The sequence below is a fragment of the Oncorhynchus nerka genome, linkage group LG12 (assembly GCF_034236695.1).
Source record: "Oncorhynchus nerka isolate Pitt River linkage group LG12, Oner_Uvic_2.0, whole genome shotgun sequence".
Classification (NCBI taxonomy): Eukaryota; Metazoa; Chordata; class Actinopteri; order Salmoniformes; family Salmonidae; genus Oncorhynchus; species Oncorhynchus nerka.
The window spans coordinates 77668878-77695681 of record NC_088407.1 but is presented as its reverse complement, the minus strand read 5'-3'; the positions used below and the strand labels follow the sequence as shown (position 1 = coordinate 77695681).

General features: G+C 43.5%; 1 protein-coding gene across 1 annotated transcript in view; it reads right to left on the bottom strand.

Annotated features, from left to right (window-relative positions):
* The window catches only part of LOC115138835 (metastasis-associated protein MTA1-like), an 84088-nt gene that overhangs the window by 42683 nt on the left and 14601 nt on the right, over positions 1–26804 (bottom strand). Inside the window, exons 4-5 of the mRNA XM_065025812.1 lie at positions 24251–24344; positions 444–576 (exon numbers count right to left, since the gene is read on the bottom strand). Coding sequence (XP_064881884.1) covers positions 444–576; positions 24251–24344 — 227 coding nt within the window. The remainder of the gene's footprint in view (positions 1–443; positions 577–24250; positions 24345–26804) is intronic.

Below are 26804 nucleotides of genomic sequence, written 5' to 3'. Positions count from 1 at the left end.
GTGTCATGGTGTATCTGATGTGTGTGTAGCAGGTATATAAAGTGTGATGGATTGAGGTAAGGTGTGTGTCATGGTGTACCTGATGTGTGGTATATATAAGTGTGATGGATTAAGGGTAAGGTAAGGTGTGACAGTGTCATGGTGTACCTGATGTGTGTGTAGCAGGTATATAAGGTGTGATGGATTAAGGGTAAGGTAAGGTGTGACAGTGTCATGGTGTACCTGATGTGTGTAGCAGGTATATAAGGTGTGATGGATTAAGGGTAAGGTTAGGTGTGACAGTGTCATGGTGTATCTGATGTGTGTAGCAGGTATATAAGGTGTGATGGATTAAGGGTAAGGTAAGGTGTGACAGTGTCATGGTGTACCTGATGTGTGTGTAGCAGGTATATAAAGTGTGATGGATTAAGGGTAAGTTTAGGTGTGACAGTGTCTTGGTGTACCTGATGTGTGTAGCGGGTAGTGACTCTAGCTGGCGGGACAGGAACAGCTCTCGGTGTCTCAGCTGGTGTTTCTGTTTCTCTGGCAGGTCAACTGGATTCAACTCTGGGTTCTCCATCTCCTCCTCCATCTCTCCTGGATAGGGGTCAGAAGTCAAACACACTAACGTTAGTTAGGCGTGCGCACACACACACACAACGGGTGCACACACAGAGACACAGACACACACACAGTTCAGCATCTCCTCCATCTCTCCTGATATGGGTCAAAAGTAAATACTCACATCTGGTTAGCTCAACGGAGTTTTCACTAAACCAGTGGAATCTTGCCACACATGAAAAATATATGTTTTTTTTAAAATAATAATATGGTTAATGTGTTAGAACAGTTAAGTCCCATCTACACAGAACAAAAATATAAACACATGTAAACTGTTGGTCTCATGTTTCATGAGCTGAAATTTAAAAAAATCCCATATGCACAAAAAGCTTACTTCTCAAGAAAGAAAAAAATGCTACAAATTGGTTTCTATCCCTGTTTAGTGAGCATTTCTCCTTTGCCAAGATAATCCATCCACCTGACAGGTGTATTATATCAAGAATCTGCTTAACCAGCAGGATGATTACACAGGCATCAAGCACCCCAGAAAAGTGAAAGAAATTGCCCACGTTAAGAAACAAGGTTCATGAAGTCAATAACTTGCTAGTAACACATGATATTCATATTCTGACTCTCTCTGAAACTCACTTAGATAATACCTTTGATGATACAGTGGAAGCAATACATGGTTATAACATCTACAGAAAAGACAAATGCCAATGGGGGCGGTGTTGCCATTTATATTGAGAACCACATTCCCAGCAAAGCTTAGAGAGGGGCTCATGTTAAATACTGTTGAAGTAATATGGCTACAGGTTCATCTGCCTCACCTAAAGCCCATTCTGGTGGGAAGCTGCTATAGACCACCAAATGCTAACAGTCAGTATTTGGATATTGTGTGAGAAATGCTTGATAATGTATGAGATAAACAGAAGTAATTTTCTGGGTGATGTCCATATTGACTGGCTTTCATCAAGCTGCCCACTCAAGAAAAAGTTTCAAACAGTAACCAGTGCCTGCAACCTGGTTCAGGTTATCAGTCAACCTACCAGGGTAGTTACAACTAGCATAGGAATGAAATCATCAACATGTATTGATTAGAGGTCGACCGATTAATCGGAATGCCAGAATAATTAGGGCCGATTTCAAGTTTTCATAACAATCGGAAAACTGTACTTTTGGACAATGATTTGGCCAATAAATTTTTAAAAAACTACACCTTTATTTAATCTTTATTTAACTAGGCAAGTCAGTTAAGAACACATTCTTATTTTCAATGATGGCCTTGGAACGGTGGGTTTAACTGCCTCGTTCAGGGGCAGAACGACAGATTTTTAACTTGTCAGCTCGGGGGATTCAATCTTGCAAACTTACAGTTAACTAGTCCAACGCTCTAACCACCTGATTACATTGTACTCCACGAGGAGACTGCCTGTTACCCGAATGCAGTAAGCCAAGGTAAGTTGCTAGCTAGCATTAAACTTATCTTATAAAAAACAATCAATCAAATGATAATCACTAGTTAACTACACATGGTTAATGATATTACTAGTTTATCTAGCGTGTCCTGCGTTGCATATAATCGATGCGGTGCGTATCGTTGCTCCAATGTGTACCTAACCATAAACATCAATGCCTTTCTTAAAATCAATACACAGAAGTATATATTTTTAAACCTGCATATTTAGCTAAAAGAAATCCAGGTTAGCAGGCAATATTAACCAGGTGAAATTGTGTCACTTCTCTTGCGTTCATTGCACGCAGAGTCAGTGTATATGCAACAGTTTGGGCTGCCTAATTTGCAAAAATGTTACGTAATTATGACATAACATTGAAGGTTGTGCAATGTAACAGGAATATTTAGACTTATGGATGCCACCCGTTAGATAAAATACAGAACGGTTCCGTATTTCACTGAAAGAATAAAAGTCTCGTTTTCGAGATGATGGTTTCCGGATTCGGCCATATGAATGACCTCCGGCTCGTATTTCTGTGTGTTATCAGGTTATAACTAAGTCTATGATTTGATAAAGCAGTCTGACTGAGCGATGGTAGGCCCCAGCAGGCTCGTAAGCATTTATTGAAACAGCACTTTCGTGCTTTTGCCAGCAGCTGTTTATGACTTCAAGCCTATCAACTCCCGAGATTAGGCTGGTGTAACCGATGTGAAACGGCTAGCTAGTTAGCCGGGTGCGCGCTAATAGCGTTTCAAACGCCACTCGCTCTGAGACTTGGAGTGGTTGTTCCCCTTGCTCTGCATGGGTAACGCTGCTTCTAGGGTGGCTGTTGTCGATGTGTTCCTGGTTCGAGCCCAGGTAGGAGCGAGGAGAGGGACGGAAGCTATACTGTTACACTGACAATACTAAAGTTCCTATAAGAACATAGTCAAAGGTATATAAAATACAAATGGTATAGAGGGAAATAGTCCTATAATAACTACAACCTAAAACATCTTACCTGGGAATATTGAAGACTCATGTTAAAAGGAACTACCAGCTTTCATATGTTCTCATGTTCTGAGCAAGGAACTTAAACATTAGCTTTCTTACATGGCACATATTGCACTTTTACTTTCTTCTCCAACACTTTGTTTTTGCATTATTTAAACCAAATTGAACATGTTTCATTATTTATTTGAGGCTAAATTGATTTTATTTATGTATTATATTAAGTTAAAATAAGTGTTCATTCAGTATTGTTGTAATTGTCATTATTACAAATAAATTTCAAAAACGGCCGATTAATCGGATCAACCTTTTTTGGTCCTCCAATAATCGGTATCGGCTCTGAAAAATCATAATCGGTCGACCTCTAGTATTGATCACATCTTTACAAATGCTGCAGAAATGTCCTTTAAAACAGTATCCACATCCATCGGATGTAGTGATCACAATATAGTAGCCATATCTAGGAAAACCAAAGTTCCAAAGGCTGGGCCTAATATAGTGTATAAGAGGTCATACAATAAGTTGTGTAGTGATTCTTATGTTGATGATATAAATAATATTTGTTGGTCTGTGGCGTGTAATGAGGAGCAGTCAGATGCTGCACATGACACATTTATGAAACGACTTATTCCAATTACTGATAAGCATGCACCCATTATGAAAAGTACTGTAAAAACTGTTAAATCCCCTTGGATTGGTGTTTGAGCAGATACAATGCTATTTTACTGTAAACAAATTGACAACAGACTTTGAGCACGCTTATAGGGAAGGACATTCAACAAGCACAGCAAACAAGTACAAATTACTGATGATTGGCTGAGAGATATTGATGATAAAAAGATTGTGGGGGCTGTTTTGTTAGACTTCAGTGTGGCTTTTGACATTACCGATCATAGTCAGCTGCTGGAAAAACATATGTGTTATGGCTTTACACCCTCTGCTAAATTGTGGATAAAGAGTTACCTGTCTAACAGAACACAGAGGGTGTTCTTAAATGGAAGCCTCTCCAACATAATCCATGTACAATCAGGAATTCCCCAGGGCAGCTGTTTAGGCCCATTACTTTTTTCAATCTTTACTAACGACATGCCACTACTACAGCAAAGAGCTGCAAATGATTTCAGAATGGGTGGTAAGGAATAAGTTAGTCCTAAATATTTCAAAAACTAAAAGCATTGTATTTGGGACAAATCATTCACTAAACCCTAAACCTCAACTAAATCTTGTAATGAATCATGTGGAAATTGAGCAGGTTGAGGAGACTAAACTGCTTGGAGTAACCCTGGATCGTAAACTGTCATTGTCAAAACATATTGATATAACAGAAACTAAAATGGGGAGAAGTCCGTTCATAATAAAGCGCTGTTCGACAATCTTAACAGCACTATCAACAAGGCAGGTCCTACAGGCCCTAGTTTTGTCACACCTGGACATCTGTTCAGATGTGTGGTCAGGTACCACAAAGAGGGAGTTTATGCATGTCAATCTCTCCTGACTCAAAGTGGAGGAGAGATTGACTTAATCACTACTTGTATTTGTGAGAGGTATTGACATGTTGAATGCACCGAGCTGTCTGTCTAAACTACTGGCACACAGCTCGGACACCCATGCATACCCCACAAGATATGCCACCAGAGATCTCTTCACAGTCCCCAAGTCCAGAACAGACTATGGGAGGTGCACAGTACTACAGTCGTGGCCAAAAGTTTTGAGAATGACACAAATATTAATTTCCACAAAGTTTGCTGCTTCAGTGTCTTTAGATATTTTTGTCAGATGTTACTATGGAATACTGAAGTATAATTACAAACATTTCATACGTGTCAAAGGCTTTTATTGACAATTACATGAAGTTGATGCAAAGAGTCAATATTTGCAGTGTTGACCCTTCTTTTTCAAGACCTCTGCAATCCACCCTGACATGATGTCAATTAAGTTCTGGGTCACACCCTGACTGATGGCAGCCCATTCTTGCATAATCAATGCTTGGAGTTTGTCAGAATTTGTGGGTTTTTGTTTGTCCACCTGCCTCTTGAGGATTGACCACAAGTTCTCAATGGGTTTAAGGTCTGGGGAGTTTCTGGCCATGGAACTAAAATATTGATGTTTTATTCCCCGAGCCACTTAGTTATCACTTTTGCCTTATGGCAAGGTACTCCATCATGCCGGAAAAGGAATTGTTCGTCAGCAAACTGTTCCTGGATGGTAGGGAGAAGTTACTCTCGGAGGATGTGTTGGTACCATTCTTTATTCATGGCTGTGTTCTTAGGCAAAATTGTGAGTGAGCCCACTCCCTTGGCTGAGAAGCAACCCCACACATGAATGGTCTCAGGATGCTTTACTGTTGGCATGACACAGGACTGATGGTAGCGCTCACCTCGTCTTCTACGGACAAGCTTTTTTCAGGATGCCCCAAACAATCAGAAAGGGGATTCAGCAGTCCAATCCCTGTACCTTTTGCAGAATATCAGTTTGTCCCTTTTGATTTTCCTGGAGAGAAGTGGCTTCTTTGCTGCCCTTCTTGACACCAGGCCATCCTCCAAAGTCCTTCGCCTCACTGTGCGTGCAGATGCACTCACACCTGCCTGCTGCCATTCCTGAGCAAGCTCTGTACTGGTGGTGCCCCGATCCTGCAGCTGAATCAACTTTAGGAGACGGTCCTGGCGCTTGCTTGCTGGACTTTCTTGGGCGCCCTGAAGCCTTCTTCACAACTATTGAACCGCTCTCGAGGTTCTTGATGATCTGATAAATGGTTGATTTTGGTGCAATCTTACTGGCAGCAATATCCTTACCTGTGAAGCCCTTTTTGTGCAAAGCAATGATGATACACGTGTTTCCTTGCAGGTAACCATGGGAGACAGAGGAAGAACAATGATTCCAAGCACCACCCCCCTTTTGAAGCTTCCAGTCTGTTATTCGAACTCAATCACCATGACAGAGTGATCTCCAGCCTTGTCCTCGTCAACACTGTGTTAACGAGAGAATCACTGACATGATGTCAGCTGATCCTTTTGTGGCAGGGCTGAAATGCAGTGGAAATATTTTGGGGGGGGATTCAGTTCATTTGCATGGCAAAGAGGAACTTTGCAATTAATTGCAATTCATCTGATCACTCTTCATAACATTCTTGAGTATATGCAAATTGGCATCATACAAACTGAGGCAGCAGACTTTGTGAAAATGAATATTGGAGGTGTAGCGGAGACTGTGAAGAGACAGGCACAGACACATGCACACACACGATAACATACGCACTATACACATGTATTTTATGTTGTAGATATGTGGTAGTAGACTGGCCTGAGGGGACACAGTGCTGAGGAGTATTTCGGTCTGTAAGAAAACCCTTGTGGGGGAAAACTCATTCTGATTGGCTGGACCTGTCTCCCCAGTGGGTGTGCCTGGCTACCAAGTGGGTTGGCCAATGCCCTGCCAGGCCCACCCATGGCTGCACCCCTGCCCAGTCGTGTGAAATCCATAGATTTGGTGCCTAAATCATTTATTTCAATTGACTGATTTCCTTATATGTTGTGTATTGCGTGTATGTATTTGTTCAGTATAATACAACTATTGCAAGCTCGCTCCCGCTCGGTTTCCACTAGCATCCACAGCCACAAAGCATCCACAGCCCACAGTAAGGACAGAACCTCACCGGTGGAGAGGCCCACAGTGAGGACAGAACCTCACCGGTGGAGAGGCCCACAGTGAGGACAGAACCTCACCGGTGGAGAGGCCCACAGTGAGGACAGAACCTCACCGGTGGAGAGGCCCACAGTGAGGACAGAACCCCACCTGTGGAGGGGCCCACAGTGAGGACAGAACCTCACCGGTGGAGAGGCCCACAGTGAGGACAGAACCTCACCGGTGGAGAGGCCCACAGTGAGGACAGAACCCCACCAGTTAGTGCACCATAGGAGAAAATAAAAGGCCCAGGAAGTCTTTGTGGAGCTTTTTCAAGGGAAGCGTCACTGCAGCTTCAACATCTGTCCCCGCTGTGTCACTACGGGAAGCAGAGATGAATAGCTACATGTTTACTCCTTTGGTAGACAGCCAAGAGGATCCACTAGCTTGGTGGAAGTTGCATCATATCCACTTTGGCTGTTGTAGTTTTGGTTCAAATAAAACGGTATAGATTTAAGTGTCTTTTTCTATGCCGTTTTGCTTTCATATATGCCGTGCCGCTCTGTAGCCTATTGCTTAATGCACAAATGAATATTGTGTAGGCTTATCACCAAAAATGACCTACATATGCAAAATTGCTTTGGTATGATGTCGGTGTCTGTAATTTTCTACTTTGTGGCTGTGTTAACTAGTGATGACCCCCTCCCGCCTCGATTTAGAGCCACGCCTCATAGTTGTGACACCTGTGTTTCGCTCAGAATTTAGGGTGAGGTTAGGGCACGACATATTAAACCAGAGAATCGAGACAAACAAGAGGATTAGATACTACAGGGATTGGTTTTCCAGGAAAACATTGAAGACACCTTGTGACACTGCAGGTACCTGGCTCACTTAGGAATAAATAGGGATATAGATCCCTGCCTGGACTGGTGTGTTTCTCTATAACCCTCTTCTCTATAACACCCTCTCTCCCCACTCCCCTCTTTTCTATAACCCCCGCTCTCCCTCTCTCTATAACCCCCCTGAAGGAAAGAGAGACTGAGGGGGACAGAGAGGGGTGGGGACCAGAAACCAGTTGAAGCATGATCCAGCTCATTTGGAGTTTCATTAGAGAAGGTGAGAGACAGAGAGCAGAGCAGAAGCAATCAAAAGGGATTTTCAGGAGAAGGGATATAGGGCCAAAATCAATAAGTTCTCTCTCACTCACACTCATAGACTATTGAACACACACACCATCACAGAATGAACATGCACCCCAATCCAAGAGCCCCAGAGCCGATTCAATCTTACAGGCAGCCAGGCAATCCAAATCTGATATCAATTCAGTACAATAGATTCATAGTCACCATTGATGTCTATTGTTTAGTGAAACTAAGGGCCCAGAGTTCTAGACTAAATAATTTATTTCAATTGACTGATTTCCTTATATGTTGTGTATTGCGTGTATGTATTTAAGAGAGGCTAAAGGCGGCCACATGCTTCCCAGCCGAAACAGTTCAGAAGAGTTCAGAAGAGTTTGTGCATATTTTCTGACAACATTTTCTGACATTTTTGTTCGTTTTGGAGATCGGTTAGGGTTTTTTCGGCTGTTCGGGCACACACATTTTTGATCGTTTTGGAGATCGGTTAGGGGTTTTTCGGCTGTTCGGACACACACATTTTTGCTCAAGGGCCAGTCAAAGTTCGGGAAGCCGAAGTCTACGCCCCTTCATCCGTGATTGGTGAACTGTTGGGGGTGACGCGAGTTTTGTTGATTCAGCCCGACATTCAGTGTGGGTTCAACATGTGGAACGACAACTTGGAGCATCGATTGACCGAGGAGGTACAAAAGTACCTTCACCAGTACGATTCTAGCCATGCATTATATAAAAACATGCATGTAAATGCCAATTCATGGAAAGAGATTGCAGAGAAGTTGGGGTCCGACCCAACCACTTATTCTAAAAATGGGGTAGGATTCGCAACAAGTTCGTCAAGGCAAAGAAAATACATAAAGGCTACAGTGGAAAGGCTACTCCACAGTGGAGATGCCGGTAGAAAGGTTACTCCACAGTGGAGATGCCGGTAGAAAGGCTACTCCACAGTGGAGATGCCGGTAGAAAGGCTACTCCACAGTGGAGATGCTGGTAGAAAGGTTACTCCACAGTGGAAATGCCGGTAGAAAGGCTACTCCACAGTGGAGATCCCCCCTCTTCTCATCCTCTCTCCAGACACTCCTAACCCCCCCTTCTCATCCTCTCTCCAGACACTCCTAACCCCCCTTCTCATCCTCTCTCCAGACACTCCTAACCCCCCCTTCTCATCCTCACTCCAGACACTCCTAACCCCCTTCTCATCCCTCTCTCCAGACTAACATCCTAACACCCCCCCTTCTCATCCTCTCCACACCCTAACCCCTTCTCATCCTCTCCAGACACTCTTAAACCCCCTTCTCATCCTTTCTCCAGACACCCCTAACCCCCTTCTCATCCTCACTCCAGACACTCCTAACCCCCCTTCTCATCCTTTCTCCAGACACCCCTAACCCCCCTTCTCATCCTCTCTCCAGACACTCTTAACCCCCTTCTCATCCTTTCTCCAGACACCCCTAACCCCTCTTCTCATCTCTCCAGACTTAAACCCCCTTTTCATCCTTTCTCCTGAACCCCTTCTCATCCTCTCTCCAGACACTCCTAACCCCCCTTCTCATCCTCACTCGACACTCCTAACCCCCCTTCTCATCCTCTCTCCAGACACCCCTAACCCCCCGTCTCATCCTCTCTCCAGACACTCTTAAACCCCCCCCGTCTCATCCCTCTCCAGACACTCCCTAACCCCCCTTCTCATCCTCTCTCCAGACACTCCTAACCCCCCTTCCTCATCCTTTATCCTCCAGACACCCTAACCCCCTTCTCATCTCTCCAGACACCCCTAACCCCCCCCTTCTCATCCTCTCTCCAGACACTCTTATACCCCCTTCTCATCCTTTCTCCAGGCACTCCTAACCCCCTTCTCATCCTCTCTCCTGACACTCCTAACCCCCCTTCTCATCCTCTCTCCAGACACTCCTAATCCCCCCTCCTCTTCTCATCCTCTCCAGAGGGTCCTGGCACCTATAGCTGATTTCATGGATGAACACTGGCCAAAACTCTAGAACTCGATCCCCAGCTGCATGACTTCAAGAGGACATAGAACGCACGACTGAGACCACAGTGAAATTAACAACTTGTTCTGTTGTTCAGACATCTCACGAGTCAGAAACTAGACACTTTCATTTTATTCCAAAGACACTTGTTATTTACATGTCTTTTCATAGACATTTCTATTGTTCCGAAATATTTATATTCAGAAATGTGTAACTACACTGACACTTTATTCACTTGTTTTCATGTCGGTCATCAGCAGACACTTTTATTGTGGTTTACTTCAAGAAGTAAGAATAAAGGTTTATTTGTGTGCTGAAAAAGCTCTGTTGGCATTTATTCAAGGTGTTTCAATGCATTCTATTTGAATATCAAGTGCTGACAATGTACAGAAGAGCTGTGCCACAGGCTTTCTACCTGTGGTGTAGTTCAATCTAAATGACTGCACACAGACCTCCCAGAATCAGGTTAAAACTCTACTGGCTCACAAAGAACTGAGTCTGTGCGGCCATCAAGAATCCTCATCCTTGCAGCCATGATGCCGAACGCTTTTTTATTTTTTTTATTTCACCTTTATTTAACCAGGTAGGCTAGTTGAGAACACCTTTATTTAACCAGGTAGGCTAGTTGAGAACACCTTTATTTAACCAGGTAGGCTAGTTGAGAACAAGTTCTCATTTGCAACTGCGACCTGGCCAAGATAAAGCATAGCAGTGTGAACAGACAACACAGAGTTACACATGGAATAAACAATTAACAAGTCAATAACACAGTAGAAAAAAAAATGGGCATGGCTTGCAGCCATGATGCCGAACGCTTGCAGCCATGATGCCGAACGCTTTCTCTTGACTCTCCGTCAACGAGAGTGAAGTTCCAGGTATGCCCAGGTTTATTGAGATGGACACCTGTGAATGAGAGGTAAAAATTGAATGTCAGATAGTGTGTATATATATATATTATATAGTGTATATTTCGGTAAACCCCCCCCCATATTCCAAACGCCTTGATAAAAATGACATTTCTCAGAGGTTCATTCATGTATACAGTAACAAGGGAAATTAGAACCAGAAAAAGTTAAATTGATTCCAACATTCTATTATCAACATACCTGGATAAGGGCGCATGATGTTCTCATGTTGGGGAAAGCTGCATCTCCCAGGAAAACATGAGGAGTTGGAGTTGTGCTACCTGGCAGGACAGCTCGCGGTGGTAAATGCAGCAGTTTGGACCCAAAAGAACTCTTGTAACACTCCACCATAGCGCTCTGGGCCGTATGCCCCCACATCCACCATTGTGAGCGTGTAGCGGGCATCTTCTGTCTCCGGCTCTCGCCCATTATACAGTGCATTCAAAGTGTTAAGACCCCTTCCCTTTAACATGTTGATGTAAAAAAATAAAATTAAAATAAAAAAAATCTACACAAAATACCCCATAATGACAAAGCGAAAACTGGTTTTAGCACATTTTAAAATAAAAGTTACGTTATTTACATAAATAAAAAATACTTGACCTTTATTTAACTAGGCAAGTCAGTTAAAAACACATTCTTATTTACAATGACAGCCGAGGAACAGTTAACTGCCTTGTTCAGGGGCAGAAGGACAGATTTTTATCTTGTCAGCTCGGGATTCAATCCAGCAACCTTTCAGTTACTGGCCCAATGCGCTAACCACTAGACTTGCTGCTGCCCCAAAGGGTATTCAGACCCTTTGCTATGACACTCGAAATGGAGCTCAGGTGCATCCTGTTTCCATTGATCATCCTTGAGATGTTTCTACAACTTGGATCCCACCTGTGGTAACATCAATTGATTGGACATGATTTGGAAAAGGCACACACACACACACCTGGCGAGATTAAGGTCCCACGTGTCATAGCATGTCAGAGCAAAAACCAAGCGGAGGTCGAAGGAATTGTCCGTAGAGCTCCGAGACAAGATTGTGTCGAGGCACATATCTTGGGAAGTCTACCAAAAAAATGTCTGCAGCATTGAAGGTCCCCAAGAACACAGTGGAGTTCATCATTCTTAAATGGAAGAAGTGTGGAACCACCAAGACTCTTCTTAGAGCTGGCCGCCCGGCCTAACTTAGCAATCGGAGTAGAAGCACCTTGGTCAGGAAGGTGACCAAGAACCCGATTGTCACTGACAGGGCTCCAGAGTTCCTCTAGAGATGGGAGAACCTTCCAGAAGGACAACCATCTCTGCAGCACTCCACAAATCAGGCCTTTATGGTAGAGTAGCCAGAAGGAAGCCACTCCTCAGTAAAAGTTACATGACAGCCAGCTTGGAGTTTGCCAAAAGACACCTAAAGGACTCTCGGACCATGAGAAACAAGATTCTCAGGTTTGATGAAACCAAGATTGAACCCTTTGGCAAAGCGTCACGTATGGAGGAAACCAGGCACCACTCATCATCTAGCCATTATTATCCCTTCGGTGAAGCATGGTGGTGGAAGCATCATGCTATGGGGATGCGTTTCAGTGGCAGGGACTGGAAGACTAGTCAGGATCGATGGAAAGATGAACAGAGCAAAGTACAGAGAGATCCTTGGTGAAGTCCTGAGTGCTCTGGAGCAGGTTCTCAGACTGGGGCAAAGGTTCACCTTCCAACAGGACAACGACCCTAAGCACACAGCCAAGACAACGCAGGATGGGCTTCGGGACAAGTCTCTGAATGACCTTGAGTGGCCCAGCCAGAGCCCGAACCCAATCGAACATCTATGGAGAGACCAGAAAATAGCTGTGCAGCAACGCTCCCCATCCAACCTGACAGAGCTTGAGAGGATCTGCAGAGAAGAAATGTGAGAAACTCCCCAAACACAGATGTGCTTGAAAGCTTGTAGCGTCATACCCAATAAAACTTGAGGCTGTAATCGCTGCCAAAATGTGCTTCAAGAAAGTACTGAGTAAAGGGTCTGAATACATATGTACATGTAATATTTCAGTTCTAAAAAATTACTTTAGAAAATGTATGAAGGCCTGTTTTTGCTTTGTCATTTTGGGGTGTGTCAATAGATTAGGTTTTTTTTAAATCCATTTTAGAATAAGGCTGTAACGTAACAAAATGTGGAAAAAGTGAAGGAGTCTGAATACTTTCCCGAACGCATGCATGTCTGTTGCTAGGTACAGCAAATCTAGCAGATCCCAGGAATTTCGCACAAATTAAATTCGCCAGTCAAGTGTCTCTGGGGAAACTATTTCATTCTCCCGCGCATGTATTCCTTGTTTGGGAGTGTCGTCCCATCCTTGTTTGGGCGTAGATGGCTAGTACCAGCTCACCATCCTCTACTGTCACGGGGTAATATCCCGTTTTATTTTTCTTCAAGGGAATGTCTTTTGAGGGAGCCGATAGCCGAACTGAAGCATGCTGACGCCTAGCGTTGCACATTTTGGGGAATATTCAGAGGTGGAAACTTTCCGTGGGAAATAACGGGAATATATGCAAATGTATATTAATACCATTTAAATGTAGATTTCTTTTGCATTGGATATATTACCATATGAAACAAACACCTTTTATGTTATAAGTAGACAATTGCAAATGATTAAATCCTTCCAATAGCAATAAAAAACAGTTACGAACTAGTTTAATTAAATGAGTTGACTCGTCACATGATGATTTCACTGAACAAAAGAAAGGGAATATTGAATGATCCATCGCATATCCCAAAAACGTTTTCAACATACATCTGTAAAATGATAGTCTAGAAACTAAAGCTTTGGTTGTCTTCCTCTCAAGCTTCCATGTCTTCTCCCTGGACCTCCTCAATGTCCATCTCTTGAACATCAGACTGAGGCCTGATCTTCACGGTCACTTTCCAACCTTTTTGAGGATGGCTCGTTGTCAGGCTCAAAAAGCCTCAAATTTGTCCGGATGGCCCCCAATTTTTCAACCCTTGTATTGGTCAGCCTGTTGCGTGCTTTGGTGTGTGTGTTCCCAAACAAGGACCTGTTGCACTGAGGCGGCTGATGTTGGTGGGATTTGGAGGATGGAGGCAACAGGGGAAAGAGCCTCAGATCCACAAAGTCCCTTCCACCAGGTGGCTGTTGAGATATGTCGTCACGACTGCCATATTGAATATCCATCCCAAAGCCCTAACTTGGATGTGTACTTCACCAGACTGCCAAGAACCTTGCCCTCATCCAGGCCAAGGTGGCAAGACACGGTAGTGATGACACCATAGGCCTTGTTGATCTCTGCACCAGACAGGATGCTCTTGCCAGAATACTTGGGGTCAAACATGTACGCTGCGGTGTGTATGGGCTTCAGGCAGGTGTGTATGGGCTTCAGGCAGGTGTGTATGGGCTTCAGGCAGGTGTGTATGGGCTTCAGGCAGGTGTGTATGGGCTTCAGGCTTCAGGGCTTTTTTGATGTATTTCAGAACTGCAGTTTCCTCTGCTTGGAGCAACAGTGAAGTGGGCAGGGCAGTACATATTTATTATCTTACAAGCAGAATCTGAACATCAGGCAGGATGGCATTGTCTCCCTCAATCCGTGCAATGGCTACTGCTATAGGTTTCAGGAGTTTCAGGCTGCTTACCACTCTCTCCCAATATACATAATCCAGGAGGATCCTCTTGATGGGGCTGTCCATATCAGCAGACTGTGATATGGACATTTCTTGGAGAGACTCCTTCCCCTCCAGGAGACTGTCAAACATGATGACAACACCACCCCAACAGATGATGCTGGGCAGCTTCAATGTGGTGCTCTTAATTCTTCTCACTTTGCTTGGTGAGGTAGATTGCTGCTATAACTTGATGTCCTTTTACATATCTAATCATTTCCTTGACTCTCTTGTAGAGTGTATCCATTGTTTTCAGTGCCATGATGTCCTTGAGGAGCAGAATAAATGCATGAGCAGCACAGCCAATGGGTGTGATGTGAGGGTAGGACTCCTCCACTTTAGACCAAGCAGCCAACATGTTTGCAGCATTGTCTGTCACCAGTGCAAATACCTTATGTGGTCCAAGGTCATAGATGACTGCCTTCAGCTCAACTGCAAAGTAGAAACCGGTGTGTCTGTTGTCCCTTGTGTCTGTGCTCTTGTAGAATACTAGTTGAGGGGTGGAGATGTAGTTAATTATTCCTTGCCCACGAACATTTGTCCATCCATCAGAGATTATTGCAATACAGTCTGCTTTGCTATGATTTGTTTGACCTTCAGTTGAACTCTGTTAAACTGCATCCAGCAAATGAGTAGATTAAAGCATGTCTGGTTGGAGGGGTGTATGCTGGGTGAAGAACATTCAGAAATCTCTTCGAACACACATTGCCTGTGAGCATCAGACGTGAACCAGTTGAATATCTTGCTCGAGCTGTGTATGCGTCAGCATTTCTCTGACTACGTTCCATTGAATCAAAAAAACTTCTGATTCCAGGAAGACCATGAGCTGTTGCTATCGATAAGGTGTCTGATTCATCATTTATGCACTTGGCCAGATGATTCTGCATCATTGTCGCATTCTTCACATATGATTTGGCACAGTATTTGCAAATGTACACAGCTTTTCCTTCTACATTAGCTGCAGTGAAAGGTCTCCACACATCAGATAGTGCCCGTGGCTTTTTCCTGTAAATATTAGAAGAAAACAGTAATAATAATACAATTCCATGTCCAGATAAATAGTTAAGCAGTTAGATTAAAACAACTCCTTTGTAAGATAAATGTTTTTAAATGAAACATGTATGGAAACAGGTGAATTAACACTCAGGCTCAAGCAAGCTAAAAACCCACATGATAGCAACTAGCAGAAATTGTTAAGTTAAATTATTTTAAAACACACTTTGCTGTAGGATACTATTTACAAATTAACAAAAAATAATGTCATAAAATATATTCACCCTACCCAGTATTTTGTATCAAAACTTACCAGAAAGCATGTAGTCCTTGGCTCAGACAGTGCAGTAGTGTGGGCTCAGTAGCATCTCATTAGTAGCATCTCATTAGTAGCATCTCATTAGTGGGCTCAATAGCATCTCATTTAGATATTGAGAATCAGCTATAAATGTGATGGAAGAATGCACTGTGCATGCAGAGGGTCGCAATTCCAATGAATTTGGGATAGTTTAACCAAAATATGTCACAATACCTAGAATTGCCTTTATGTGCATCCCACAAAAAAGGTTCACTGTTAAGCTAACTTTTTGAGGAATTTAAGCAAAATTCCCGGGCTTAACTTGTCATGGAACATTTCTGGAAAGTTTTTGACCCTTTGCAACCCTACTGACGCCTTAAGTCATATGACTGGAGGGAAGGGCCAGAGGAGCCAAAGGCTATGTCAATCACTGGGACCGACCACTCAGGAGGCATCTCTGCCGGCAAGGGTGGGGCTAAGACACGTAGGGGCCCTCTGAGTTAAGGCTCTAACCAAATCATAGCAAGGAAAATATTTGATCTATGACTCACAGCACACACAGACAAAGACAAGCACACAAACAGACGAGAATACACACACACAGCCATTCTGAAATGATCCAGTCCAGCAAGGAGAAAGAAAGCCATCCAGTACTACACAAGGACAATATTCCACAGCCCCCCCCCTCAATATTTTCCCAGTATTTTCCAAATGTTCCATTCTGAAAATAAATAACTATTCTCCCAGGTAACCCGGTAATTCCAGCCAAAACCAGAAGAGTCATTCTAAAGCATATAAAACCAATGGTACAGAATCATATGCCATTCCAATGTTATTATACATCAAATCTAAAATGTTCCAATGGCATTCGTATCATTTGTTAGCCTAGCATAACAGTAATTCTAAAGTATCATTCGTATCATTGTTAGCCTAACAGTAATTCTAAAGTATCATTTGTATCATTCGTTAGCATAACAGTAATTCTAAAGTATCATTCGTTAGCCTAACAGTAATTCTAAAGTATCATTCGTATCATTCGTTAGCCTAACAGTAATTCTAAAGTATCATTTGTATCATTCGTTAGCATAACAGTAATTCTAAAGTATCATTTGTATCATTCGTTAGCATAACAGTAATTCTAAAGTATCATTTGTATCATTCGTTAGCATAACAGTAATTCTAAAGTATCATTTGTATCATTCGTTAGCCTAACAGTAATTCTAAAGTATCATTCGTTAGCCTAACAGTAATTCTAAAGTATCATTCGTTAGCCTAACAGTAATTCTAAAGTATAATTTGTATAATTCGTTAGCAAAACAGTAATTCTGAAGTATCATTTGTATCATTCGTTAGCATAACAGTAATTCTAAAGTATCATTTGTATCATTCGTTAGCCTAACAGTAATTCTAAAGTATCATTCGTTAGCCTAACAGTAATTCTAAAGTATCATTCGTTAGCCTAACAGTAATTCTAAAGTATAATTTGTATCATTCGTTAGCAAAACAGTAATTCTGAAGTATCATTTGTATCATTCGTTAGCATAACAGTAATTCTAAAGCAATGAAGACATTGATAATCTCGCAAGGTGTTATTTGTTAACAAAGGCATAGGCTATTCATAGGAATGTTATGATAATTAAATAAATCAATAAACATCCGACATCCATAAAATAAATACATTTGGGATTTTCATCAGATATGCTAAATTAGGGTTGGACCGAAAACCTACAGGACAGTAGATCTCCAGGAAGAGGGTTGGGCAGCCCTGCCATAGGCCTACCAACTGCAGTTCAAGGTGGCGTGTAAAGTTTCAGCATAAAAAATATGCTTAAACAACATAGTAAATACGATAGGCAAGTACAACAGCACACACACACACTCAGACACACACTGAGCGTTGATGATTGATCATGCAGTTAGTAAAGAAACCTGTGAGAAGCCAGATTTAGACATTGCATATAACGGTTCCATTTCACCCCATGCTGTTCATAGAAATAAATTATAATAATATACCGGTTTCTCCAAGTTATTTTACCCGGTTGCCGCTATTAAACACACAGAAAGTTTGGACAAGATACCAGGTCCTCTGATCATCCCCTCTTCGCTCTCGCAGGTCCTTGGTGTCGGTCTGGGCAGCTGGCTCCAGGATACAGCAGCAGCCCACCAGCACACCATGTACACACACACACACAACCCAGCCCACCATGTACACACACACACACAACCCAGCCCACCATGTACACACACACACACACACACACCATGTACACACACACAACCCAGCCCACCATGTACACACACACAACCCAGCCAACCATGTACACATTCACACACACAACCCAGCCCACCATGTATACACACAAACACACCCCAGCCCACCATGTACACACACACACCAGCCCACCATGTACACACACACACCAGCCCACCATGTACACACACACACAACACAGCCCACCATGTACACACACACACACACACAACCCAGCCCACCATGTACACACACACACACACAACCCAGCCCACCATGTACACACACACACACACAACCCAGCCCACCATGTATACACACAAACACACCCCAGCCCACCATGTACACACACACACCAGCCCACCATGTACACACACACACCAGCCCACCATGTACACACACACACACACACACACCAGCCCACCATGTACACACACACACAAGCCCACCATGTACACACACGTACACACACACACACCAGCCCACCATGTACACACACACGTACACACACCAGCCCACCATGTACACACACACACCAGCCCACCATGTACACACACACACACACACACACACACACACACACACACACCAGCCCACCATGTACACACACACACACACACACACCAGCCCACCATGTACACACACACACACACACACCAGCCCACCATGTACACACACACACACACACACCAGCCCACCATGTACACACACACACACACACCAGCCCACCATGTACACACACACACACACCAGCCCACCATGTACACACACACACACACACCAGCCCACCATGTACACACACACACACACACACACACCAGCCCACCATGTACACACACACACACCACCATGTACACACACCCCAGCCCACCATGTATACAGCCACACCCTCAGCCCACCATAACCACACCCCAGCCCACCATGTACACACACACCCCAGCCCACCATGTACACACACACCAGCCCACCATGTACACACACACCAGCCCACCATGTACACACACACACACACCCACCAGCCCACCATGTACACAGCCACACCCCCAACCCACCATAACCACACCCCAGCCCACCATGTACACACACACACACACACCCCAACCCACCATGTACACACACACACCAACCCACCATATACACACACCCCAGCCCACCATGTACACACACACACACCCCAGCCCACCATGTACACACGCACACCCCAACCCACCATGTGCACACGCACACACAACCCACCATATACACACACCCCAGCCCACCATGTGCACACGCACACACACCCCAGCCCACCATGTACACACGCACACACACCCCAGCCCACCATGTACACACGCACACACACCCCAAGCCCACCCATGCGGTGAGGAACCATTCCGTACATGCATACTTCACATATTGTAAATGTCTGTCTGGGTCTTGCATCCCAAATGGCACCCTATTCCCTACATAGTGCACTAAGAAGCAGTGTGTAATTTGTGACGCAGTTTGGGAGTAGGTGGAAGTACCCAGGTTGGGAGAAGGTGGAAGGACCCAGGTTTGGAGTAGGTGGAAGGACCCAGGTTTAGAGTAGGTGGAAGGACCCAGGTTTAGAGTAGGTGGAAGGACCCAGGTTTAGAGTAGGTGGAAGGACCCAGGTTTAGAGTAGGTGGAAGGACCCAGGTTTAGAGTAGGTGGAAGGACCCAGGTTTAGAGTAGGTGGAAGGACCCAGGTTTAGAGTAGGTGGAAGGACTCAGGTTTAGAGTAGGTGGAAGGACCCAGGTTTAGAGTAGGTGGAAGGACCCAGGTTTAGAGTAGGTGGAAGGACCCAGGTTTGGAGTAGGTGGAAGGACCCAGGTTTGGAGTAGGTGGAAGGACCCAGGTTTGGAGTAGGTGGAAGGACCCAGGTTTGGAGTAGGTGGAAGGACCCAGGTTGGGAGTAGGTGGAAGGACCCAGGTTGGGAGTAGGTGGAAGGACCCAGGTTTAGAGTAGGTGGAAGGACCCAGGTTTAGAGGAGGTGGAAGGACCCAGGTTTGGAGTAGGTGGAAGGACCCAGGTTGGGAGTAGGTGGAAGGACCCAGGTTGGGAGTAGGTGGAAGGACCCAGGTTGGGAGTAGGTGGAAGGACCCAGGTTGGGAGTAGGTGGAAGGACCCAGGTTGGGAGTAGGTGGAAGGACCCAGGTTTGGAGTAGGTGGAAGGACGCAGGTTGGGAGTAGGTGGAAGGACGCAGGTTGGGAGTAGGTGGAAGGACGAGGTTGGGAGTAGGTGGAAGGACGCAGGTTGGGAGTAGGTGGAAGGACGCAGGTTGGGAGTAGGTGGAAGGACGCAGGTTGGGAGTAGGTGGAAGGACGCAGGTTGGGAGTAGGTGGAAGGACGCAGGTTGGGAGTAGGTGGAAGGACGCAGGTTGGGAGTAGGTGGAAGGACGCAGGTTGGGAGTAGGTGGAAGGACGCAGGTTGGGAGTAGGTGGAAGGACGCAGGTTGGGAGTAGGTGGAAGGATGCAGGTTGGGAGTAGGTGGAAGGACGCAGGTTGGGAGTAGGTGACTGGAAGGACTTTGGTTCTAGCAGCATAGAGTAGGACAGAACAGAGGGCAACTGCTCTAGAAGGATTCACTTTTTTCCAGTCAGGCCCTCACAGCTACAGACAGCCCTCACAGCTACAGTCTACTGCACTCTGATAGAACAGATACAAGCAGCCCAAAACAGCAACAGCTCGAAGATACAGTACACAGCTAGCTACAGCCGCTAACACTGCAGAGCCAGCTCTCTCACACACATGGATGAGTACACAGTTACGCTGGCCTGAAAATAGTCATTCACACACAGTTCTGCTTAGATGAGCAACCGTAAACAAACACTGACATTTGCCTAGACTAGTCTAGGACTAATACTGAGATATTAGCTGTGTTCGAATACCCATACTAACATCCTGTATACTACATACTATTAGTTCATTTTAGTATGCTGTAAACTAACGGTATCCTTTCAGTTGAGCATACTAGCGCTTCACCTAGTCTACCGGAAGTTGATGCTGTTGCTATGCAACCTCTTGCTAGCATAACAAATTACTAGCTAGACTTCGGGTGTGTTCGTAAATTCAATCTGAAGTGCCAGGGTGCGCTCTGGGCGTTTGTATATTCAGGGAGTTGTTAGATTGTCCGTTTATAAATTCAGAGCCTCGGCAGTAAAGCACCCAAACTAACTGGCTAAAGTTGGCTAGCTATTCCCAGACACAAATGAGAGAACACATCACTCTGACCATTTTACTCACCCTAGCAGGGCTGGTTAAACTGTTTTCATGTTATCTAGAGCCGTTGGTGACTGTAACCGTTCTGCTGGCAACAATTTAATTACACTTTTTACCAACGTTTACTGACACCGGCCACATTCAACGGGTGTTGAGCGTTTGTCAATTCATCAGTTATTCTGAGCTTTGCCTCTGGCAGTCCAACGAGAATGCTATGTAATTGGAGTAGATAGCCAGAGCGAATTTACGAGCAAATCCAAAAACTACTATGGCAAGCTATGACTGACGTGAATAATCAAGTCAATAAACATTGGTTAGTTAGTTAGATAGCATAAAGTAAATATACTGGCAAGTTCGATGTACTAGTAGCCAACTAACGTTACAGTAGGTAGCCAACATAGCATATCATTAACATAAAATCTCCCCATTCTGTACAATGCGCAACCGCAACATTCAAACGAGTCTACAAAGAAAACTAATGGGACTGTAGCGACTGTGTTGACGTCAAATTCGGGGGCGTGAACTAGGTTTCTATTCAAGCGTTGATCGACATGGTAACGGCTCTATAGTGTTGGAGAAAAGTTGAAAAAAACTGACCCTCCGTTACATCTTGACGTGTCATGTCGTAACATACAGCATGCATAAAGCAACTATTTCTGTCTTACAATCTCTCTGTAGCACTTCTCTCATCCTTTAAAAACAAGAAATGGACAGTGACGGGGGTAAGGGTGGATACCTAATCATTTTTTGCGTCATCATTGCATGCGATCATCGTTCTCAAAGCCGCTGTTTACTTCTAAGATCACTTTAGCACCGCCCTAAAAACCCTATTCAAATTCGACACAAACCTTCAAATAGGTATGTAATGACACGTTATATAAACTCTTTATAGTGTTTTATTTACATTTTAATAAGGTGATAAGTTGGACAGATCGAGTGAAAAAAAGCAATTTTCCCACAACATCCGTTCTTGTCACCCCCACGCATTAGTTTCCCTTCCCCACCCGCCATTTTTAAAAAGACCCGACGGGGATCATTGCCTGCTTGAATTATACAGAAACGAGCAGCGTTTAGGTCATGTAATTGATTCTGTTGGAAAGGGGAGAAATTGTGCTTTACAATGGTATTGACATTACAGTTGATCTGGAAGTATTACATTTTTGGGGCGCTAAAATAAGGGCAATTGTACGGACCAAGGCGATGTACGAGTTTACGTTACAGCAGTATGTACCGGGTATGCGGTTTGTAAGCTAACAAATTGTCAGCCAACATAACGTGTAATGTAACTTATTTGAAAAGTAATTTGTTTATTACATTACTCAACATTTTATTTACATTTGTTATAATTGGTTAAAGTAATAAAGATTAAATACAGTTAAATTAATATATAAAGCAATGAATTTGTATACCCTCTCATCGGACTTCGGCTGCATATTTTTCGCCATTTTCTTCAAATCTGAAAACATTGAAGCCACGCCCATTTTCTGAAGAATTGCATTATGGGCCTTAAAAGCACAGAAAGTGTCCACTGCGTGTATACTTCGTATTTTGGTGAATTTAGTAAGACTTCCAGGAACTTTTGGCATACTAACTATATCCTCAATTCACATCACAAATAGTAGTTAGTATGAGTATTTGAACACAGCTATTGTCTTTCACTATACATGACAGAACTCAGATTTAAATGTGCTATTTCATTTTTTTATTTGACCTTTATTTAACTAGGCAAGTCGGTTAATTAACTTGTTAGAGAAGCGGGTCCGCCTTGGGGATCAAATCAGCGGTAATTTCAAGTGCGCCACGTATAGTTTTTGATAAAACTCAAACTTTCATTAATACACACATACAACGTATTGAATTAAAGCTACACTCGTTGTGAATCTATCAACCAAGTCAGATTTGTAAAATGCTTTTCGGGGAATGCATGAGAGGTTTTTATCTGATACCATGCACCCTCAAATACAGCAACGTCACCAAAAACAACAGATTTTGCGTTATCAGTCGCTACCCAAAACGCTGGAATAAAATATAAAACATTCATTACCGTTGACGAGCTTCTTTCTTGGCACTCCTATATATCCCATAAACATCCCAGTTGGGTCTTTTTCCCGATTAAATCCGTCATTGTATAGCCAAAATGTCATTTTCTGAAGACCGGTCTGATGCAGGAATATTCTGTTTTCCAAGACGCAACGTCACTTTTTAAAATGACAAAAGGTGCCTATCTACTTTTACAAAACACTTCAAATTACTTTTCTAACCCAACTTTAGGTATTAATAAAAGTTCATTAGCTATACAATTCATGACGGGGCGATTTGTATTCGATAGGAGTGAGTCTGGAAATCACCGGCCATCTTGGTAATTTTAATAACTTCCTGTTGACAAACTGAAACCGGAAAGGCTAAAACATCATAGAAAAAAGGATTTAGTCTGCTCAAAACAACAGCACTGGCGACATCGTGTGGAAGCTGTAGGCGTTTACATTACGGCTGGATATATTTTCGTTCGTCTTTAACAATACATTGACTGGCGTAGTAATATATTTTTTGTGTTTTTGGAGAACAGTTTTTCGAGGGATTTTTACTGCTAAACACGTTGTGTTATAGCCACAGACACGATTTAACCAGTTTTGGAAACCTCTGAGTGTTTTCTATCCACAGATACTATCCATATGCATGTACTATATTCCTGGCATGAATAGCAGGGCGCTGAAATGTTGCGCGATTTTTAACAAAAAGCTAAGAAAATTCGCAACATCCTTAACAAGTTTTAAGAACAAATTCTTATTTTCAATGATGGCCTTGGAACAGTGGGTTAACTGCCTGTTCAGGGGCAGAACAACAGATTTGTACCTTGTCAGCTCGGGGTTGCAACCTTTCGGTTACTAGTCCAACGCTCTAACCACTAGGCTACCCTGCCGCCCCAACAGTTCAGTCCAACCATCTCTCTGTGAACTAGCCTATACAAGGGAATGAAGTGGCATTGGATGCTGAATAGTGCTTAGTCAATCAGTGTAGAGGGAACTGGTCTCTCTTGCAAGAGGTTTAATCTGAATGACAATAGCTTAACCTGTATAAATAAAGGGGATTTGAACGCTGACATTCAATGTTGAACAGTCACAGTGGTTAGCTGGTGAAGAAATAGTGGATTCTGACTGAACAGTGAACCGTGCGTGTCACTCACGTGCGTGTTTGTCAGCGAGGGCGATGAGCGTTGAGGAGATGTCTCTGCGTCGGTAGAAACAGACCACTTTAGCCTCCACGTTTCCATTGGCCGTCTGTAAACAATACGGGACAGAGAGAGAGAACTGAAAACGGAGGGTTGCCATGGTAACTGACCACAAGCCGTGCGCCTGCCACACCGTCATTGGTCACACACACAGAGAGTGTCGAGTTGGAGTTCAGGTTTGCTTACGATACCAGAACGAACAGAAACTCTGGTGAAGTCTGGTGAGCAACAGTAGAATTAGGCTAGGTTATATAATAACTATGCTACAAGAAGTAATTTACATGCCAGTGTTGATTGATCAAAGTGGGGTGACTAATGATTTATGGTGTTAAACCTCGTCACCTTCTCAAACCATATTGGAGAAGATCCAAGGGCCCTCCCTTCTGACCTTCTCTTCCAATGCATTTTTTTTTAGGAGTGGCAGAAAGAGGAAGCAAGGGAGACTATTTGAGACTATTTGGGAAAGAGCCACTGCTATGCCGGTCTGGGCAGACTGACAGTGGCGTGAGTGAGTACAGCAGTTTAGCTAGGCCTAGGGTCAGGTCTGTGTCCATCTATTAAAGAGACACTACGGATTTTGGCAATGATTGGCACTTTATCTACTTCCTCAGAGTCAGATGAACTCGTGGATACCATTTCAAATCAAATTTTATTTGTCACATACACATGGTTAGCAGATGTTAATGCGAGTGTAGCGAAATGCTTGTGCTTCTAGTTCCGACAATGCAGTAATAACCAACAAGTAATCTAACTAACAATTCCAAAACTACTGTCTTATACACAGTGTAAGGGGATAAAGAATATGTACATAAGGATATATGAATGAGTGATGGTACAGAGCAGCATACAGTAGATGGTATCGAGTACAGTATATACATATGAGATGAGTATGTAAACAAAGTGGCATAGTTAAAGTGGCTAGTGATACATGTATTACATAAGGATGCAGTCGATGATATAGAGTACAGTATATACGTATGCATATGAGATGAATAATGTAGGGTAAGTAACATTATATAAGGTAGCATTGTTTAAAGTGGCTAGTGATATATTTACATCATTTCCCATCAATTCCCATTATTAAAGTGGCTGGAGTTGGGTCAGTGTCAATGACAGTGTGTTGGCAGCAGCCACTCAATGTTAGTGGTGGCTGTTTAACCTCTTGCTTCTACTCGGCACGCTTGCGTCCCAACTAGAGCTCTGGAAATGCAAATGCGCTACGCTAAATGCTAATAGTATTAGTTAAAACTCAAAAGTTCATTAAAATACACATGCAGGGTATCGAATTAAAGCTACACTCGTTGTGAATCCAGGCAACAAGTCAGATTTTTAAAATGCTTTTCGGCGAAAGCATGAGAAGCTATTATCTGATAGCATGAAACAATACACTACAACACAAAAGATCCGCAGGGGACGTAAACAAAATAATTAGCATTTCGGCGTTACACAAACCGCACAATAAAATAGAAAACATTCATTACCTTTCACCATCTTCTTTGTTGGCACTCCTAGATGTCCCATAAACACTATTGGGTCTTTATTTCGATTAAATCGGTCCATATAAAGCCTAGATATCGTTATATGTAGACTGTGTGATAAACGAAAAAAACATTGTTTCAAAACGTAACGTCATTTTTTTAAATTCAAAAAGTCGACGATAAACTTTCACAAAACACTTCGAAATACTTTTGTAATGCAACTTTAGGTATTAGTAAACGTTAATAAGCGATAAAATTCATCAGGAGGCGATGTAAAGATCATTAGCTGTCCGTCTGGAAAAATGTCCGGCTAGAAACTCAACGAAAATATCCGGTCCTAGACCTGAAGAAATACGGTGCCTTGCATGTGTTTGACCAAGAAAAAACTCGAAGGCAAATGACAAGACTCTAGACACCGTGTGGAAGCTGTAGGTACTGCAACCTCAGTCAATTAATTGTGGTTCACCTTTATCAATGGGTTCAAGTAGCGCATGGATATATTTTCCCATTTTCAGTGATCAGTTTTTCCTGTGCTTTTCGATGTAAATGCCGTTCTGGTAAAGCCACAGCAGTGATTTAACCAGTTTTATAAACGTCTGAGTGTTTTCTATCCACACAGACTAAGCAAATGCATATACTATATTCCTGGCATGAGTAGCAGGGCGCTGAAATGTTGCGCGATTTTTAACAGAATGTTCAAAAAAGTAGAGGGTAGAGGGAAGAGGTTAACAGTCTGATGGCCTTGAGATAGAAGCTGTTTTCAGTCTCTCGGTCCCAGCTTTGATGCACCTGTACTGACCTCGCCTTCTGGATGATAGTGGGGTGAACAGGCAGTGGCTCGGGTGGTTGATGTCCTTGATGATCTTTATGGCCTTCCTGTAACATCGGGTGGTGTAGGTGTCCTGGAGGGCAGGTAGTTTGCCCCCGGTGATGCGTTGTGCAGACCTCACTACCCTCTGGAGAGCCTTACGGTTGAGGGCGGAGCAGTTGCCGTACCAGGCGGTGATACAGCCCGCCAGGATGCTCTCGAT